The sequence below is a fragment of the Lutjanus erythropterus genome, chromosome 14 (genome assembly GCF_056507025.1).
Source record: "Lutjanus erythropterus isolate fLutEry1 chromosome 14, fLutEry1.hap2, whole genome shotgun sequence".
Taxonomy (NCBI): domain Eukaryota; kingdom Metazoa; phylum Chordata; class Actinopteri; order Lutjaniformes; family Lutjanidae; genus Lutjanus; species Lutjanus erythropterus.
This window is the reverse complement of record NC_139330.1, coordinates 12334244-12355533: the sequence shown is the minus strand read 5'-3', so window position 1 is coordinate 12355533 and position 21290 is coordinate 12334244. Positions and strand designations below refer to the sequence as shown.

At 38.3% G+C, this 21290-nt stretch overlaps 3 protein-coding genes across 3 annotated transcripts; 2 read left to right on the top strand and 1 right to left on the bottom strand.

Moving 5' to 3' along the window:
- Positions 1–645: 645 nt before the first annotated feature.
- sirt1 (sirtuin 1) lies at positions 646–10607 on the bottom strand. The gene is made up of 9 exons (XM_084735579.1): positions 10209–10607; positions 7418–7540; positions 5919–6154; positions 5677–5829; positions 5429–5576; positions 5262–5341; positions 4035–4218; positions 3392–3925; positions 646–1740 (listed from the first exon to the last, which is right to left on the bottom strand). The coding sequence occupies exons 1-9, from the start codon at positions 10546–10548 to the stop codon at positions 1451–1453; spliced, it is 2088 nt and encodes a 695-aa protein (XP_084591705.1). The 5' UTR covers positions 10549–10607; the 3' UTR covers positions 646–1450.
- Positions 10608–12075: 1468 nt separating this feature from the next.
- Positions 12076–16132, top strand: dnajc12 (DnaJ (Hsp40) homolog, subfamily C, member 12). Its single transcript, XM_084735803.1, has 5 exons — positions 12076–12512; positions 14124–14202; positions 15234–15373; positions 15458–15599; positions 15861–16132. Exons 1-5 carry the CDS (start codon positions 12435–12437, stop codon positions 15941–15943), a joined length of 522 nt encoding a protein of 173 aa, XP_084591929.1. The 5' UTR covers positions 12076–12434; the 3' UTR covers positions 15944–16132.
- A 2754-nt stretch (positions 16133–18886) lies between these two features.
- Positions 18887–20989, top strand: cox5b2 (cytochrome c oxidase subunit 5B2). The gene is made up of 4 exons (XM_084735645.1): positions 18887–19050; positions 20209–20279; positions 20551–20650; positions 20744–20989. Exons 1-4 carry the CDS (start codon positions 18948–18950, stop codon positions 20854–20856), a joined length of 387 nt encoding a protein of 128 aa, XP_084591771.1. The 5' UTR covers positions 18887–18947; the 3' UTR covers positions 20857–20989.
- Positions 20990–21290: the final 301 nt, after the last annotated feature.

Below are 21290 nucleotides of genomic sequence, written 5' to 3'. Positions count from 1 at the left end.
GTTATATAGACACCGTCCTCGTTGCAAACCCTCCAAGTCTAGTTACACACTCTTGGAAAGGCCTGTAAAATAAAACCAGGAAATATCCATCAGGCTGAGATCAGAGGCGGTAGGTGGCGCACTACTCACGCCTGCACCATCACACTGAGGCTGAACTGTGGTCAAAATAACAGAAATGACTGGTCAGTCTTGTTCATTCTTTTTTTTTTTTTTTACTGAGAACCCCAGAAGAGATAACTATAACGAAGTAAAAAAAAAAATATTCCTGAAACCGTTAACAAAACATTACCTTGGAAATAGTATGTGAATTATGTTGGTGTTGACATTTATCCATTACATTGGCTCAAATATGTCTTATCTTCCAACATTTAATCTTTACAGGCAGCAGACTCCTCTGTATAATAAAAGAAACAGTTTTAACTTTATATTCTATGAAAAGTGACATGGGCAACAGAACTGGTTTCATAAGATGGAAAAAAGTGCCATTTTATCAACTCGTTGAATATATTCCTAAGGCTTAATGTTACAACTCAGTATAACTCGGTACAGAGGAAACTCTTCTACTCTTTGATGAGTACGTCTCACATCAGAGTATAAAAATAAGAGGCTTGACCATAGAAAGTAGCTGCCACATGTCAGAGGGAACACCTTGTCAATAGTTATATTTTTCCAAGATTTAAATGACAGGTTAAACATACAAAGCTTATGACAACATAGGAGCGTGTTGATCAAGTGTTCTTTGGTCTAAAATTAAAGAGTACTGTTCTTATTTCTAGCATTTAGCCCCATGAAAGGGCACAGCTGAACTTTTTATATTGCAAGTTAGACAATGCGTTCAAGTAAACCATCTGAAGATTTATGTATGTGTCTGAAAGTCATAGTACCCACTATTTAGCAGGCAGTAGGCTTACATATTTACATGTTTCCCCAATGGTAACATGAGCCAACTCTAAACACATCATTAGACCACAGCTGACATCACACCATGGACTGAGACATTTGATGTCTTTGCTTCTAATGACTGCAATTTAGGAATTAAAGCTTAATCTAGTGTTGCATTCATGGTACGTCGCAGTAGATGACAGCATCAGCTACATTTCTGAAAATGTGAATGCAAATTGAGATGAGCACATGGAAAGAAATCCTAAAAGAAATAAAAAATAATAACTACTGCATTCTATTTAGTAAGTAGTATACAGTATGACGTTTCAGACACAATGCATGTGACCAAACTGGGCACAGAGAAAAAAAAAAAAAAAAAAAAAAAACAAGGAAAAAAACTTGCTGCATATTCACACAAAGTTGTCACGCAATTTCAACTTTATGAAAAATAATAGTAAGGTTGATGAGTCAAAAATATACGAACCATATATATATACATATACATATATATATATATATATGTATATATAAAAGACAATTAGTGCTTTGTCGACTGGGTACTTTACATTTAAAGGTGTGTGGTGCTCTGAGTCATTTCGGATGTATTGTCTGTCTGCACACTTGATGTGGCCTCGTTGGTTAAAGTGTGTTGTATCGTGTCTCTGAGGCATGTCTCTCCGTCCACTGCTAGTGCGCCGGCTTCCTCCTGCTCACTGTCTTCTTCCACGCCATCTGCGCTGCATTCAGACTCGTCACTGTCGCTCCCGCAGGAGCTCGACGTCTCGTCATCAGAGTCAGAGTAAACCTCAGCCCCATGGAAGATATAGTGATTTGGTGCTTGAAACAGGTACTGGCCAGCTGTTGGGGAAAAAAGAGTTTACTTCATTATATTAGCATAATATATCTATATGCTTGTACTCAGTGTCTTTAGCTTTTATAATTATTCAGATTATTAAGCATTTTCCTATTGTATGATGAAAAAACAAAATTTCAAGGAAAGCTGTAATTAATAAGATGAATTGGTTAGTACCTGTGCTTAAACATGCCCATGTCTCACTCTCAAATGCATGAAAATATCTTTGTTAATTACAACCCTGATTACAAAAAAGTTAGGATGTTGTGTAAATGAATACAACAATTTGCAAACACTTTTCAACTTGTTAAAAAAAAAACGTTTAAAAAAAAAGTTGAGACAGGGGCAACGAAAGACTGAGAAAGTTGTGGCATGTTCAAAATCACCTATGTGCCACATTTCACAGGACAGTTAATAACAGGTGATAGGGTCATGATGGGTATTAAATGGGCATTATTGAAAGGCTCTGTCGTTCACAAGCATGGATGGGGTGAGGTTCTCCTCTTTGTGAAAATTTGCATGGACAAATAGTCCAACAGTGTGAGAACAACATTTCTCAACTCAAAACTGCAGGAATTTAGGGATTTCACTATCCAGAATCCATAATATCATTTAAGATTCAGATAATCTGGAGAAATCTCTGCACGTAAGGGGCAAGGCTGAAAACCAACATTGAATGAATGAAAGCGACCCCTCAGGCAGCACTGCATTAAAACCAGACAAGATTGTATTTAAGATATTACAACATGGGCTCAGCAGGATGTTGGAAAACTGCTGTCAGTAAACAGTTCATCACTCTGCCATGCAAAGTGAAAGCTGTATATCAACAACATCCAGAAACGCTGCAGATTTCTGTGAGGCCTAAGTTCATCTGAGAGTCCACATTTCAGATTGTTTTTGGAAATCCTGGATGCTGTGTCCTCCAGGCTAAAAAGGAAAAAGACCATCCAGACTGTTACCATCACTAACTTCAAAAGACAGTCTGTGATGGTACAGGGGTGTGTTAGTGCCCATGGCATCATGGGTAACTGTCACATCTGTGAAGTTCCCATTAATGCTGAAAGGTACATACAGGTTTTGGGGCAACATATGCTGCCATCCAGACGTCTTCTTTTTCAGAGACGTCCTGCTTATTTCAGCAAACAAATGCCAAGACACATTCTGCATGTGTTACAACAGTGTAGCTTTAAGAGAGTTCAGGTACCAGACTGTCCTGCCTGCAGTCCACACCTGTCTCCCATTGAATATGTGTGGTGGATTATGAAGAGCAAAATACAACATCGGACTGTTGAGCACCTGAAGCTGTACGTCAGGCAGGAATGAGAAAGAATTTCACTTTCAAAACTTCAACACTTAGTGTCTTCACACTTGCTCAGCGTTGTTAAAGAAAAGGTGATGTATCACAGTGGTAAACACAACTTCTTCAGAAACATGTTGTAGACATCTAATTTAGATGAGTGTATATTTACAAAAAACAAAGTTATTCAGTGTGAACATTAAATATTTTGTTTTCAGTTGATTATAGGTTGAAAAGTTTTTGCCAATCATTTCATTCTGTTTTTATTTGCGTTTTACACAACATCCTAGCTTTTTTGGAATTGGGGTTGTATACTGTAGTAAACAGTGCTGTTGTCTCTATTATGGTCTGAAGCTTACTCTCTAGCCGTTTGCTGATTGGACTTCTGTTGATTCTACTCATCCAGCATCGTCTACGAAATTCAAGGTTGGAGGTTTGGCTCTTCACTTCTGCGGCTTCCTCTTTTGGTGCGTCTTCCGCAGGTAACTCTGAAGGCTCAGTCGTCGTCTCCTCACTGAGACACTGAGCATTTGGACAAGGCTCTGGAGGTGTAACGTTATTACCAGCAGTCTCTGTGACATTCGGACTTTCTGTCTCCTCTGAAGGCTTCGTTACTGAGTCTGTACTGTGCTGCTTCTGCTCCTCCTGAGCCGCCGCGTCACTGGAAGCAGGCAAGGCCTCACTTGGTGGCTGTTCTGGTAACCGAGGGGGTTTCTCTGTGATCTCAGTGAGTCTTACAGTGTTGTAGCAGAGCTGCTCAAAGTCTCCACCCAGCCGATGACAGAGCTCGTTGACAATGACATCACAGTCCCCGAGCAGCTCCACATCAAAGTTCAGGTGAGGCAACTGCTCCCTATTGATCAGGACCTGAGGCACTTCATGAGGAATGGAGTCTGGATGGGAGGAAGAGAAACCGGTTAAGAACTGTATGTTTGGATTCACTGCAAGCACAACATGAACATTTTAGTTACTGCACGTTTGTGACAGAAAAACATAACATACTCGGGATGAGGGCAACTGGCCGGACTTTAAGTGAGGAGCCAATGACAATCAAGAGGTCCACCTCATCTTTATCCTGCTTCATGGCTCTGTGGAACATTTCTGGAAGATTCTCTCCAAAGAAGACAATGTCAGGTTTCATGATTGCCAGGGGAATATCTGGACACCGTGAACAATGAGGGACAACCTGCAGGACAAATTTATGTTATTAGTATTACAACAATTATATTAAAAAGTAACAAATACATAAAAAAAACACAAAACAAAAAAAAAGAAATAAAATAAAATGATACACACAATCCATCTTACCCCAGATGATTCTAGTTAAACAAATAGATTTGGTACTGAATGCAAAAGAAAGTTACAGGTGAAGCTAACATTCACAATGGTTCCAATCCAGCAAAGAATGAAACGCAATGCAGCAATTATTAATGGTTATTTTGTTACACCTGTGTTTGACAAGACAACATGTCTGCTGTGAAACGAGTCAATCCATCTTCACTGCAAATTGCCTGTTTATGTTTGTTTATGCAGCCCATGGAATGGCTCTGTACCCAGGTGTTAGCACTGAGGCCTCATTTATAAAAGTGTTCTTAGATTTATATTTGAATTCAGTCTCAAGGTCATTCATACATCTGTGACGTATAAATCTCAAATTAGAATTGATGGCACCAGCCTGACAATCCCAGATTTCCCCTTGTATTATGCAGCACACAAGGGTTTAGGCGGGAAGTACCATGGACTAAAAGAGGAAAGCAATCTTTTTGGCAAACACAAGAATTGTAATATGAAAGAGCAATGAAATGCTGAATGCTGTTGGACAGCACACCAATTTTTCCTGTAATATTCAGAATATGACATTTTTTTCCAATTGATACACCCATAATTCAATGTGAACATTCCCTATTAGGTTTTATTCCAAATGTAGCATTTTACATTTAATACATGTGCCGTTAATGTTTGGGTTTTAGGATGATTGTTTAGACATGTAATCATACACTGCATTCTGAATATGCGTCTCAATTGGGGTTTTTACTGCAGTTTGCAACACATAGGTTCTTGCCTGTTTACAGTCAGCTCTGTGTGTAATTAAACCAACTAACAAACAGTTTACAAAGCTGGGGAAGAGATGCATGCACAAAGGAAATTACACATTTCTGGTGAGAAAGAGAAACATATATTTTTGCATGCAAATATGATCTCTTGGATCATTTAGCACTAAATAAATACCTGGTTAAAGATGTCTTCCCTTATGGCCTCACAATCCACTTTGTGTTTACAGACGAGGCAGGACGCAGTTGCAAACGAACCTGAAATAAGAAGTAATTAATGACCTTCCTCTATGGACAGAACTTTCTAAAAATAAGTAAGATCTATCTATTAGCTGCATCACTTACCATGACACTGGATAATCCGCTGAACTCCAGCTACTTGTTCTAGTGTATCAATGTTTTGTGTGTAATTGCGCAGCAGCTTCCCCTGCTTATCCAGCATAGATATGAACTTGTGACAGGGTGAAGGCTGGAACTGACCAGGGTAGATCTCCTGTAAAAAAGAAGATGCATTCAACACATGTGGACTGTTTATACGATTTATTGTCATCAACTTTGATTTGCACAAAAACAAATGGAGGAAAAGAACAAACCTTAGCAAACTTGAAAAAGGGTCTTGGGTCCCGTCTGAAGTATTCAATGTCAAACATAGCTTGAGGGTCTGGAAGATCAGGGAAATCTACAGCAAGCCGGGCATAAATTCCATCTCTGGAGCGAAAGTCTGGTATTCCACATGAAACTGACACCTACAAAAAAATTCAAGGATTTTGACTTGGTTTTTGTATTCACTGAAACATGTTAATTCAAATAGAACAACTGTATAATACATGTATACCCCAGCTCCAGTCAGCACAAGGATCCTTTTGCTTTCATGGAGTAGCCGGACAACATCTTCTAAGGTGTTGATATCCTTCCGTTTCTTTCTTTTTGGAGGTTCGGAGATGTTGATGATGATCTGCCACAACGTCATGTCGTCTAAATCTGGTGGGAGCACAGTCTCAGGCAGCAGATCCCTCAAAATGGTCCTTGGATCGGTCTCTCTGATGTGTTGCTGAATGAAACTGTAGGAACCTTTCAGAGAACAAAAAATCTCAGCATGACTTGTATTATAAAATGTTCATATGCTTTGAAATTGCGTGCAATAACACTGTTATGGGATAGTTCATCTCAAAATTACAAATATACATTTCTCTTCTTACCTATACTTTTATTCATCCATCTAAATTGATTTGCACAAGTTGTTAAGTTATTAGGATGTTGGTCAACCATCACCTGTAATTATTTCCATTTCAATTCTAGAACTGAACTGTGTGAAGCGTGAACATAACTCTCACGACCCAACCTGTGATTAAACACACACACACCGTCACTCACTTGTGTTGTCAATTGGTGCAGCACCTGTGCTCCTGCAACTGTCGATGTGTTTCCACGGCAACAATGTGCCTAGTTTGTTCTCTGAGCCTTTTTACAAGCAGCAAAGCTGCTGACAATGTTATTCTTACAGTCTCTGATCACACAAAATCTCTCCCAATCCTCCAACTTGGCCTTTGAAGATGTATTATCCATGATTTGGTATTCCACCCTAGATTTTGCCTTTATGGCATCCATTTTAACTAGCAGCTAGGGATCATTGATGTCCCATTATTTGGCAGGAGGTGGGGTCAAAGGTTGTCTTTACACAACACATCCTGGCAGATAAATAAGCTTGATATTATCAGCTTTTTTAAACTTTACAAATATAGCACTCTACTATTTTATTTCTACTGAACTACTCCCGCCAACAGTTTCACTGCGCAGGAGAAAGTGTGCAGTCTACTCATGGACGAGAGGCTCGTGCTTGTCCCAGCAGGGGACGTAAACATTACTGGCATTCTCCTCAGCTAAGCTGTAATATTAGCACCACTGAGCTAGCTAGTATGGTGATGCACTTTAGTAACATACAAATAAAATAGATCCTATGTGAAACTTATCTTAAGGTGTGGATTATCTTGAGTAATCCAGCTTGATTTCAGGAAAGAGACACTGCTGTGGAGTTTTTCAAATGTGCTTTTTTTGGCACTTTGAACACCATCATTTGAGTGCTATCTAGTCCCATTATATTCAAGAGAAGGCAGACATCTCTACAGCTGATATTGCCAAAAGTCAGCAACTCATACCAAAACAAACTAGATGGATAAATAGCACTACATGTGAGAGTCCAAACATGCATTTTTGATTTTGGGATGAACTTTCCCATTGTACAATTTACAACTTACTTACACTATGTCAGGAGAGTAATAAAACCTGCTGCTGACAAGGCGTTTAGCCAAACGCTACTCAGATTCACCTCATTACCTATTTGCGGTTGAGGAGTCCAGTCGCTGGAGCTCGCATGTGAGGATCTGTCATCTTCCTCATTGATGTGTTCTGGTGTGACAGCCAAACCGTTGGAGGGGAGATCATCATGTCCAAGAAAAACTGAGCACAGAGAAGTTTAAAAATTAACAGATAAAAATGAAACTTTGTGTGCCATTTCCACTTCTTCAGGTTTTCTCAACGCTTTGTTGTTTTGTGGAGCCATTTGTTGAATAAGGAGAGGCCAACAAGAGCTGTTTGAGTGTTTTATTATTCTGTTTGTTTAAATGGTTTGTGCTTCAATGAATGATTCATATGACTAATATGCCATTAGAAATGTTTAAATGAAACTTAAACTGAGAAACAAACATGCCTTTTGCATCTTATTAACTGGTTATTGATTGCTGACATGTTCAACTATAGGTTAAGGACAATCACCAACAACAATTTTGATAACCAATTAATTATTTTTTGCATTTTTTTAAAAGAAAAAATGCCCAAATTCTCTGATTTGAGCTTCTCAAATGTGAATGTTTTGTGGTTTCTTTAGTCCTTGACAGTAAACTACACTGAATATCTTTCTATCTGGGTTATGGACAAAAAAGTTTGACCTCTCACCTTGGGTGTTGGGAAATAGCGATCGACATGTTTCACCATTTGACATTTTATAGACCAATCAATTTATGGATTAATCAAATTAAATGATCAACACATTAACTAAACTCCTATAATCAGTTACAACCACTGACATGACCGCTGTCAGTGTCTACAACCAATGTCCATCACAGCTACCTCAACGTTGAAGGGATAGTCCGGATTATTTGAAATGGGGTTGTATGAGGGACTACTGATGGGAAAAGCAGTTCTTTTCAGTGTCCTGAATCACTAGAATCAGTTCATTAAAGTTATTCTTTCACTGAATCGTTCAGTCAGTAGTAGACCGGAGCTCCACTGTGCAGCCTTACACGCTGAACTGAAACAGCCAATTGTTCAGCTCGCTATAGTGCACTGAGGGCAGTCGGAGCTGAAATGAGCAGAGAATTTATTTGGATACATCCGGTTTGCAAACTGAAAGCTCAAATTCTTACTCCATTATGTACAGCATGTGTATTTTCCCTATGCTCACATGACAAGGAGGGAGAGAGGCGGGCTGTTAGTGAATCACTCAAGGAATATGCAGCATTTCCTCGCTGTAAAATGATCTGAGACAGCATCAGACTCAAGCCACCTATTCTTTTAGGTTTCACCACACATTGAGAACCATGTGAAGCAACACACAAGCTACGTTCACGTGAGTGTATCCTTTACAGCTGTCGTCCTCTTCCCAAAACAGTAACCCTGTATATGCATGTCTGTGCCTGCATGTGCGAAAAAGCCACTACATCACCCTTCCCTTTTAAGTACAGCGGGTATATTTCTGTGACACCTAACTATTAAATGTCTGGTAACATTTCCTTCTAAAGACTTAAGGATATGACAGGGAGGGAGTGGAAGATGGGCAGGCTGCAGGGACACAGAGATGATTCGCGTCTTCACAGTGTATGTAGCCCATTCATTTGAATTCAGAGGACTGAGACAGGATCAGCGAGTAAGCATCAAAAGGTCAGCATCAAAACGTATTTTAGTCACCCAAAAACAATCAATATCAGATTAAGGGTAAGCTATATTAATTTTCACAGATTTACCTTGACGTCAGACAGCTATTTTGGACAAGAAACTGCCATTATAAGCCAAATATGTCTCTTTCAAAAGCAGCCAGACTCCTTTGGCAAAAAGATCATTTTACTTCACAGAAGACAGTTGCTGGTCTACCATTGCCTGTTAGTTTGTTTGTCTTATTGTGTGACTTTGCTGAACTGAACTTTTAAGACACAGAGGTCAAACACACTCGCCAACTGAGTTTTTGCTAAAGAAGTCTGGTTGCTTCGGAGAGCGAGATTTGGCTCATATGACATCAGTTTCCTGCTGAAGAAGGCTGTCTAATAGGGCTGCACGGTTCGGTAAAAAAGTCATATTATGATTATTCTGACTGAAGTTGTTACATGCCATACGATTAGTGGAAATGATCAAGTACAATTTTCATGTTCACAAAAAAACTACTGAAAACAAGATTTTTAGGCCAGATCATCTATGCAGAACTAGTCTCAGTATATTGCTGTCTTCTCATACATTTTTTCTTTATCAAGAAATTGCAATAATGCTGTGGTTCAGCGATTTGAATATTGCACTTGGTTGCACTTGCGATTAACTGTGCAGCCATGCTTTCAAACAGCAAAAATGTAGCATGCACTCAGATATTTTTTTATTTTTTTTTTAGGTGGCTAAAATATACTTTGCCTCTGACCCTGTCCATAGCAGTACATTGCTTAACTTTCTACACCTGTACTCCTGCTGGTTTTACAAACTGGGGGCGTACCGATACACTGGCCATGGATAAGAACCTCATACAACTCCACTTCAAAAAAATCCGAACTATCCCTTTAACTGAAGTTAATGGGCTGAGGTTTAAACCGGCTAACTGCTAAGTTGCTATCAAAGTTCAATAAGTTAATTTGCTAAATGTCACAGTTTTTTCTTCACTCTAGCGTTAATAAAAGAAAAGTGGAAGCTGCCGTTCTGAGAGGTAGCTTGAACACCCACACATCTTTACCGTACTTTAACGTCAGCTAACTAACGTTAACTTCTCTTCTGATACAAACTCGCCGGTTAAGTTGGTAAAACAAGCACTGCCCACTCACTACAAGCGGCGTAAATACAGGAAGCTTAGTTAAATATCCGCCTCTTTTCGTACCAGCTCCTTCCTCGAGCACAGCGCTGTCGTCTAGTTTCACAGCTGGTTTGTGCGGCTCAGAGACCAGTAGTCCCAGTCCATTGTTGTCTCCGCCTGGCGCTGCTGGGGCCTGCTCTTCTACCGCCATCACCGGCTTTGCTTCCTTCTCCGCTGGCTGCGCACAATTCACCGCCGCCTCCCAGCTCTCGGTAGCCCCCGGGACGCATGATAACTGGTCTGCTTTGGCGACTTTGTATCCGTAGTTGTCCAACGGGCTGATTTTCGACCTTTTCGCGGCAGGTTCTTCCATTTCGGAGGCGCCTGAAAAGGCCGTTCCGAGACTGCTCTCTCCGTCCGCCATCTTCAGCCCGCAGAGCCGCTGAGCAGATCCTTCCTCTCGGACAGCTGGCTCATTAGCATAGACCACGTGACCGGCTCTCCACCAGTAGTCACGGCTGGAACGTCCCTCTCTCTACGTCGATGTCATAAAACCATAACAAAATACTGATGCATTCACAGACCGTCGGATTTACCGTACACAGCAAAGACTAACATACAAAGCGCAAACTTTTCAATAACATGTGAGCCATGTCAATAATTACTGTTTATAACTTTTGTTTTACATGTAGACATTGAAATATGAATTACATCCTCAATTGCATCCCTTCTACATATTTATCTTTTTCATTTTGCCACATCATATGTAGCCTAGTCATCCAAAACATAATTTTATCACAAAGTTTTGTAAATAGGATAGAGTGGGGATGATTGCAACAAGTCTTAAAGGTAGGCGAAGTCACATTCCTTCTGGTGGATCACCATGGGACCTAACTTAAGAAAAAATGTGAACTGTAGTCTACAGTGACACAAATTATTTTTGATACCATTTGAATTGTGGCATGAATTACACGTATGATGTTTATTAATTTAAATCAGAAATTTTCAAGTCAAGAAAGTCGCAATCAAAATATAATTTGTCTGTCACCGTAGATTTCAGTTCATATTTTTTCCCACAGGGCACACCGGATTGGGCATGACTTCGCCTCTCTATTACTCCAGTTAGAAACATGCTAGAGACATGACACTCATAGGGATTTTAATGTAGAAGACTTTATTGTGAGCTCACTACACTGAAAAAGATCATTGTTGGACCAACTTAATAAATTTACTTCAATTAGCAACACAGAGATGAATTAAGTTCTTTCAAATCAAGTTAGCAAGTTAAATTAACACAATTACTTTGATATTTATTTTTTGTAAAAAAAAAACAATAAAAAAACTTACTCTCTTTGTGTTAACAACTGATATTTATTTTTGTTCTTCCAACAATTCTCTTTTTTTCACTGTATGTAGTCAAGAAGAAACACTTTCAGACACTACTCTCTGCACCATTAATTATGTCATTTCTGCTGTTTTTTTCTGTGCAATGCATGATGGTATATAGCGCTTGGTGTGTGATCATCAGTTATACACTACTTTTCAAGATGCATTGTGGAATACTTTGAGTCCTCTGTACAGGATAACAATTTTCACTATACATTCAGACAACATTACACAATGACAAACTCACAACATAGTGGTCAATAAATAAATAAATACATAAATTATACCTAATATTATTATGAAATTATACACATTTTCAGAATATTAGCTGATTGAGGAAAAAAGCAAGAGTTAATTAATTTTTAACATGCTGCAACTGTCCCCATGGTTGGGTTCAATTGCAATATCTGACTTCTTCCATTCAAATAAATATTATATGGCATATGTAATAATTTTAAATGGTTGAGTAATTAGCAGACAGATGTAAGTTTAATTTATAAGCACTTGGTTGGCGTAGTTCACATAGTCTCTGAGGAACTCAGAGAAATCCAAAAAACGTTGCAACCGTCCCCACTGCCCCGTGAATGCTCGAAATTTCGAGCTGAGTGAGAGCTTTTATTCAGACACGTGAATGCAGCATGAGTCATACGGTGGAAAAAGGACCGCTGACTTTTCCCCACAACTCAGTAGAGACCACCTTGGACACCTCTAACCATTTGGCAGCTTCTCCATTAATTACCCAACGATAACTGACAAATTAATAGCGAGAGAAACTTTAGAAATATCATCAGTAGGCGTCTCACGGCAGCAGCAGCAGCAGCAGGGGGAGGGAGCCCATCAGCAGCGACTCTTGAACCGAGCAGACGGCAGATCTCCACAACTGCTCCGTTACGACAAACCGCGCACGTTTCACAACAGATTTTTATGGAGGCTGTGTTGAACTGCAAACCAGAGGACCTGGAGGATTACTACGGGTTATTAGGATGTGATGAACTGTCGTCGGTAAGTTCTGCCCGGTGGGTTTAAGGATCAGCCTATTTACTGGGTGACATGGTCGTCTCGATCTAGAAATCAAAAAACACAGTTTCAAGAGTTCAGAAGTAGAAGGAAACATAAAATGCTGGATGTACGTCAGTGGTCAGCAACCTGTGAACTGTTTGACATAAAGATTAATGCGTTATCCTCCAGAGGTTAGTCTGAACCAACAGAGACCTGTTGATGCTAAAAGATGTCAGAGGAGCTGTTTGTGCGTCATAAACTGTCTGCAGGACGTGTTGCAATATTTGTCCTCAGTAATGGACAACATAAACAGATGATCTTATACATTATGATGCATTAATTTAGATTGAACCACCCAACAGTATGTAAAGTAGTCAAGTTAAAAACAGATCCAGATTAAACATCTACGGCAGTAAAATGCAACGCACACATTAATACAGATGTTATCAATATCAGTATAGCTATGAATTATTTTACTTTTCATAATTTAAGTACATTTTTCTAATGATTATTACGCTACGCACTTTTACTTAAGTAAGGTTTTTAATGCAGGACTCACAGTAAAATTTTAATACGTTTTCTTATGTAAATCATCTACATACTTGTTGCACAACTGATTTTCAGTCCCTTAATTTGTTTTGCGAGTGTTTTTTCCTAATAAAAATATGTTGTGAACATGCTGCGAAAACATCAACATTTATGCCATTAAAGCAAATTTGATTTGAGAGGCTACTTATAAGCTTGTGAAATCAAATTAAATATGTTCTGTGTTGAAACAAAATTAAAGAAAAAACAGTGTCAACCCTTTTGTCCCAATGGGTTATCGTAGTTCACGTCATGCTTGCTAAAACAAACCAAGAAAACAAAACAAAAAAAAATCATAATTCATTAATCAACATGTCCACATGTATAAATTACTGTAATGCATGCTTTATTTTCTAGTGTTCCTATTTTTCATGACTTATTGTTTTATGTTTCTCTCATATTTCTGTTGTTTTTTTTTTATTGGGATTCTGGGAGACCCCAGCCAAAAGCACCCAATTCCACCTTTGCAGTTTTAATATATAGAACTATTTACTATAATTCATGTTCATGTTTGCCATGGGTTGTAAATTAAAGTATTACACAGTTATGGGGGTAGGGGCACTCAGTCAGTTGTTGTGAAGAAGACAGATGCAGTAGACACAGATTTGCTCTCTCTATTTTTGTTTTACACATTGACCAGCTTTCATAAATCAATATTAATATTTATTTCCTTGAGATGGCATTAATAATGCAAGTATACATTTTATAATAAATAAACAAGTTTTACATTTTGATATTATGGCTGTTTCTGACAGTACTTTATTTGTAGTCCTTGCAATTTAAATATGTTCTTAGTATTAACAGTACAAAATCTGACATCAGCAACAGTTGTGATGGGAATGCATTTGAAGCCCTGCAAAATAAAGGGATCAATAAAATAGATGAGTGTGATACTGAATTTCTTTTGTGGCCTCTTAGTCACATAGAAATGTGTTCAGTGTCACTTTGAAATAAAATAAGTAACTGATTCCTGGATTTTAAATATTTAGGCAATGGTACGTTAAATTTATTTAATCTTTTACTTTGCAGACTGAACAGATTCTCAATGAATACAAGATCCGAGCCTTGGCGTGTCACCCAGACAAACACCTCAATGACCCGACAGCAGGTAGATATGTGAGCCATTTCTGTGACGTGTATATTTCAAGGGAGTTTTGGTTGTGCATTATTTTGTAGTACATTAATAAGATGTTACAGGCCCTACTTTGTATCAAATTATTAACATGTGTATCAACATATGTATAATAAGACTAAACAATCTATAGTAGACTTTTATTAGACTTAATAGAGGGTTATTGGGGACACGTTACAACAGAAGTCTAATAAAAAACATCTAACTGGATATAAAGTATCTTGCTTGTTGCATCATATTAGAGTACTGTTAGATGATGGTGTCTGATTATTGTATAGTTGTGTTTGTTAAAGACTAATAAAGACAATTTTTTTTTTGTCTAATTTGAATACAGCTTGTTATGTCATATTTGTGTACTGTAAAATAAAGTGCAACCAGAATTTTCACATGCTTACAAATATAGACTGATATAAAAATACCAAATCCTGGAAGTCTTGCTTGATATAAAGTGGTGGATACAACCATGGAAAAAAAACTCCATCTGCTTGTGAAATAATTATTTTTTTGTTTGATCATAAGTAATCAAACAGACCAATGCGTATCAACTCTAGGTCCATGATGAAGACCCAGAGTCAATATGTGTTGTCGTGTTGCATTGCCTTGGCTTAATATTAAGCACGGTTTCCTGGATTTTGTATTTTTGTACTTTGACCTGCCCCACCAAAGAGCACCTGTCGGATCAGCCATCAGAGCCATGCAGCACTTCATTCCTCCATTGTGAAAAGAATATAAAGACATTTCATGAAATACTTTAGTCAGAAGTGTGATTTGAACCCAGCTTTTTACTTTTGTTACCCTTTTTAACGATGTTTTTGCCATTGTATTTCAATTTCCTCACTTATCCCACAGACCGTTAATGCCTCTTTTTGATGTCTTTACTTCAAAGCAGATTATGTTAATGTAGAGCTGCTTACAAGTGCATGCAAAGTAGAGGGTCTTTATTTGTCCTGATTCGGTTAGCATAATGTTCCACCTTAGACCCTGATCTTGTCTTTTCTTTCCGCCAGTGGCAGATTTCCAAAAGCTGCAGGAAGCCAAAGAGGTTCTGTGCGATGAAACCAAAAGAAAAAACTACGACCTTTGGAAAAGAAGCGGAGTTACTATTCCATTTCATGACTGGCAAGCCTTGAATGACTCTGTAAAAACTGTATGTATTATCTTCACTTTGGTATCAAAATACTGTGTCGGCTTTATAACTTAGAACGCCTGATGATGTGTCACCTGTTTGCAGTCGATGCACTGGGCCGTGAGAAACAAGAAGGAGCCCATGCTGGAGGCCTCAAAAGCAGAGGACCCTGTCACTCCCCAGGCAGAACGTCATGCTGAGCAAGAAGCACCAAAGATCCCCTCACATGATGACATGCCATCTGCAAGTAAGTGAATTTTAAAAAGTTCTCAGAGTACTGGAAAGTATGGAGACTCAGTTACACTTGAATTCTAATGTAGTGTTTGATTCTGGATAGAGTGCTTGAAACTCCTTGAAATTTAAATTGCATTACTTTTATAATAAATTACCCTCTGACTGATGACCGTTGGCTTGAAAACAAAACAAACAAATAAAAAAAGGATTGTATTGACATTTAAATTATTTGTTTAATCCATGACTGACTTTTTATTGTCATTGCTTTCTGTAGGTGATTACTGCCATCGGCGTTTCCGTTGGGCTGCTGACTCACCATCCAGTCTGCTGCAGAGGTTTAGAAATTATGAGATATAAACTTATCAACAGTTTAAATGTTGTGTTCAGTGTCTTGTTGTCTTTGTTAAGTTGGGACCCTGTTAACTGGGAAGTGTGGTGTCAGTTCTTATGAAAATGGACCTTTGCTGGGTGTCATTCCCTTTCTCTCTACTCGCTTTCCTGTCTGCTCCTCTCCTGTCACTGTCAAGATAAAGGCAAAAAAAAAGAAAAAAAAAAAAGAAAGAAAATGGTCTTGCTGTTCCTCCACTAAACTGGAAATTGTGAACTGTGTCTGTTGCAAGTGTGAAATATTTTGTCAAAAAAATTATCTGATAGTTGCATATTAGATTATGTGAATATTTTATTTAGTTATTATTCTTTCTCATTTCTTAATTAAGTTCAATACCACGCAATGGAGATATGAGCATGTCTGATACTGGAGCACATTTAATGCTGTAATTTGTGTTGCTGTCAAGTTCATAATGTCAGAAACATAAAACTGAAACATGCCATGAACATTATTTTGCTCATGTTTTATTTATTGTCTTCAACGTCAAGGTGTTTCAATTGGAAAACCGGTTTCAATTTTTGTTTAAATGGGATGTGGTTTTATTAGAATTCCAAAAATCTAGCCAAAAGTGTATGAAATGGCATTTTAGACAATATTACATCAATCAAATACATAAGGTTATGAAATAAATCCTAAAATGAGACAATAAATACATGTAAATAGAGACAAATTGGTCAGTATTGTTAAATAAATAAATAGGTTTTTATTTTGAAACTTCTGTTTTTGAAGGACTACTTTTATTTGTACTTTTATTTCATAATTCCACATTTATTTATTTAATGAGATTCTCATTTCATAATTCCCCATGTATTTATTTATTTTAGTGGGTTTATAGGCTATTTTATAAATCTGGCAACATGGACATCCTAATTTGTGAGATGCGACACCCCCTTCGTTTGCATATATAATAACTGGAAAAATAAATAGCTGGGATTGAATGTAGAATTAGGAAATAAAAGTCCCCTGAAATAAGTACAAATATTTTTACGTGTGTGTTGAAGCAAGGCATTTTGAAATAAAAACCTATTTATTTAATGAAATATATTTCTATCTAATTATATTTACATTTATTTAGATATTCATTGCCTTGTTTATTTATTTATTTTTAAACATTATTTTTATTATTTTACTTTTCACTCATTCAGGCATTCATTTATTAAATGTTGACAAAAATGTTATCCCTTAAAAGAGATTCAGACATTTTGATTTGTGCAAGTTTGTGGGAAACCCTTTATTTTCAAAGTAATTATTTCAGGAATTCATATTTTATATGATGTTGATTTTGTAATTGTAACATCAACCCAAACCTTGATGCTACATGTTACGTGTGACAAAAAAATTATAATGGAGTGCTGTAGTGCTGCAGGGATTTTCTGGACTACAAATCTTGTTCTCCAGATGTAAGAAAACATGTTGGTATTCATTATAATATAACTATACAAACAAATGCCACATCATCGTGTTTATTTCAGTTATAAAGTCAAATGCATCATTTATCATTCCCACAAATCGTTAATCATGTCGGAATCCCTGTCAGAATAATCACAGTATGCAGACTTCAACACTGCAGCTACAGTTTTTCGTCGCTAGATGTCGCCGCGCTTCTTGATGACGTCACATTTGTGCAGGATAAAAGCCCGATGAGTGAAGCTGCTCCTCGCCGGGTGCGGTGGCGCGCGCCTGTAATCCAAGCTACTGGGAGGCTGAGGCTGGCGGATCGTTTGAGCTCAGGAGCTCTGAGCTGCAGCGGACTATGCCGATCGGGTGTCCGCACTAAGTTCGGTATCGATATGGTGCTCCTGGGGGAGCTCGGGACCACCAGGTCGTCTAAGGAGGGGTGCACCGGCCCAGGTCGGAAACGGAGCAGGTCAAAGCCCCCGTGCCGCTCAGTAGTGGGATCGCGCCTGTGAATAGACGCTGTAGTGCAGCCTGAGTAATACAGCGGGACCCAGTCTTTTTTAGGTTTTAGACAACACACACGATCAGCGGCAACGACTTCTTCGCTTCTAACAGCTTCATTATTGCTGCTTTATTTCCGTGTTTCCATTAAAACCCCTCAGAAATTACCTCAGTTTGTTTGTCCTACAGCGACTCCACCTGGAGGACAGAAGCAATGACCATCAGTAACACCAGACAATTTCTGAACTTCAATACAACATCTCGGTCTGCGCCGGACACAAGCTACTACAACTAAATAAACAAAATATTAATGTGGTGATTTCTCCATCGTCTCACTCACTGAAATTACATATTGTTACATTTTCTTCCTAAAACAAAACAAAACAAAACAAAAACAACAACACTCCATCATCAATTTGATCATATTAGTTGCAAAATCACATATCCATGAATCTAAATTTTCCAATTATAAATCATTGTTATTTTGAAAACCAAGTCAAGTAAAACATTAATTCGATCCTATGTTCTCAAAATAAGAAGGCTATCAAAACAATCAATTTAATTACCCTTTTTAACATTTTATATTAACTAATTAGCTATTTCTGTCTATATTGCTGATCCCGTATTGTTGTTTTCTATTTTTATGTGTATGTTATTACTGTTTGTAAATGAAGGTTTAAAAAATTAACAAATTTTACATGATTTTGAAAAACATAAAGAAATCATTTTTTGCGTATATTGTTAAATATGTGCATAATATGACTGAGAATGTGATTAAAATTGTTAAAATTGTATTTGTTGTGTGTATTTGTATTTGTAATTGTAATTGTATTTTTCATTTCATCTTGATTTTAAACTTTTAAATATTAAGTACGTGATTTTTCCTCGTTTGTCTTCATGAGATTTTTTATCACCTGTGTCTTGTGCCCACTCTGCTCAATTTGATTGGTTAGCGCAGCCGTGTGTTTGCTCTGATTGGTCCGTCCAGCTGTCACTCAGACGGTTGTCGGGGTCATTTCAGTCCAGTTCACTGGCGTGTCAGTTTATTCTCGGTACCCAGAAAGTGTGACCAGAATGGCGGGACGTCTTCTTCTTCTTCGAGCTGCAACAACAACACTGCAGCTGAGGAGCAATGTGGTGGCTCGACCGTTACACCGGGCCATGACAACAGTCAGAGGTAGGAGAGTTTCTCACCGACGAACTTAAGACTTTAGACCGAAGGATAGGCCCACAGACTGGGGTGGAAGCTCAACTGTCATCGGTCATAAACATAGGAGTTAAATGAGGTAGACTTGTAGTCAAGTAGCATTGTATCTATATTTTAGCTAGTTTGTTGCGCAGTTTAGTGGCTAGTGATGTTAGCTAGCAACAACTGGGGTTTTATTATACAGAAAGGATAAATAACATTTATGTAAAATTTATTTGCAGTAAGCTGATTAAATGTGTTCGTGGACTCTACGTGCTGTGAGACTGTTATGTACCACCTTCATGTCACTGTGTTACAACATTTGAATCAAATAATGAAGGTCATTTGGACTTTAACTTGCGGACAGGCCTTTGATAGACCCTCCTCCTCTGGCAGCAGCAGTGTGTTGGTTTGGTGCCAGTATCCTGATAGGGGACAGGAGCAAGGTGGTGCTGTGGGTGGAGTCAACTGAGGACGTGCAGTTTCACTTGCTTTGAGAAGACCAGGGGCCACTTAATAAACATTACATTAACATTAATTATATTTTTCAGATAAAGTGAGTAAACATCAAAGGCTGCACAAAATCATTTTTCTTTGACAGTCTTTGTTTTCAGTTTTTGTAAATGTTGGTTTAAAAAAAATTATTTAACTTTAAATGTAGACACAGTAGGATTTGTCCGAGCTGTTCCTAAACGCATCGGTAGGTCAAACGGCAACGTTTTGGTAGGAAAACTAGCAGAAATGATTTGACATGTAGTGCCATCACAGTTATGCAATCACTGCACAATAAACACACTACTTTATTACTATTTGTGGCTGGCAAAATAAATACTTGTCTGTCTTTCACTCTGGAATTAACTTTATGTCTGTTTAACATAATGTGAAATATTTTGAAGCTTGTTGTTTGCAGGTGTGGCTGCAGGTGTAATCCTGTTGCAGAACAAGAAAATTACCAGTGTGAATCATTTTATTTTCACTGTAAATTTTAAAGTGGTCAGCGGGCCACCCAGCATACTATCAGGCCTTGAGTCGAGTATCACTGAAGTCTGATAGCCTGTAACGTGCATACAGCACAACCTGGCCATAGGACTCAAAGGTGGCGTCTCCTTTAACATGAATCATTTGCTCCTCTGTCATATAATTTTTCAGGAATACCAACAGATGAGGAGCAGGCCACTGGACTGGAGCGACGTGCCCTGCAGGCCTTTAAACATGGAAAGGTAGGCTGCTATACACACAAGTATACAGTGTTTAAAGGGACAGTTCACCCCCCCCCCCCAGTCAAAAATACACATTTTTCCCTGTAACGTGTGGTGCTGTTTATCCATCTTGATTGTTTTGATGTGAGTGTCTGACTTTTGTAAATGGCACTTGTAGAGATGACTGCCTTGTCTAGAATATAATGGAACTGAATGGCACTCAGCTTGTGGTGCTTAAAGAACTGTCCTTTTAAACCTTACCTACCTAATTTTCTTTAAATCCACATTATAGGATCCTTACAGTATTCTGAAGCCCAAGCAGTACGCCGGCACCAAGGAGGATCCTCATATTGTGCCATGCATTGGTACCAAGAGGCTGGTGGGCTGTCTTTGTAAGTGATGTGCATTAAAGACAAACTCCAGTGGTCTGTATGAATGTGTGCGTTACAAACCAGGTGAACCATGAAATATATAATTCTCTGCAGGTGAGGAAGACAACACTGCTATTGTGTGGTTCTGGCTTCATGAGGGAGATGCCCAGCGCTGTCCTTCCTGTGGTTCCCACTATAAGCTGGTCCACCATGAGCTGCCCCATTGAAACTTTAATATAACACGACCTCTGTACAAACGGGACAACACAGACATCCCTGTTTGCCTCCTTCATGGCCATATACTCCAATATGTGCGTTTCATTTATCATGTACAGTTTATCATTAAAATGTAAACCTGAACGGTCTTGATAGGAATCCGTGGTCTTTTCTTTTTTTTTTTTAATATATTTAGAACAGAAACTATAAACTAACCTATGATGAAATGTTTGTCACAGACACACATACTGATTGGCTGCTTTATCAGTTTTTGTTGGGCTTGGTCATTCTCAAGAATGGGATGTGACATATGGCCTTAAACTATCCTTTTAAGATGTACTACACTGCATCTAAATAAAATTCAGGCTAAAATTGCATTTAGCTTTAAATCCCAACAGGCTAGATGTTGCAATAAATAAGCAAGTATGACCACCAAACATGACAT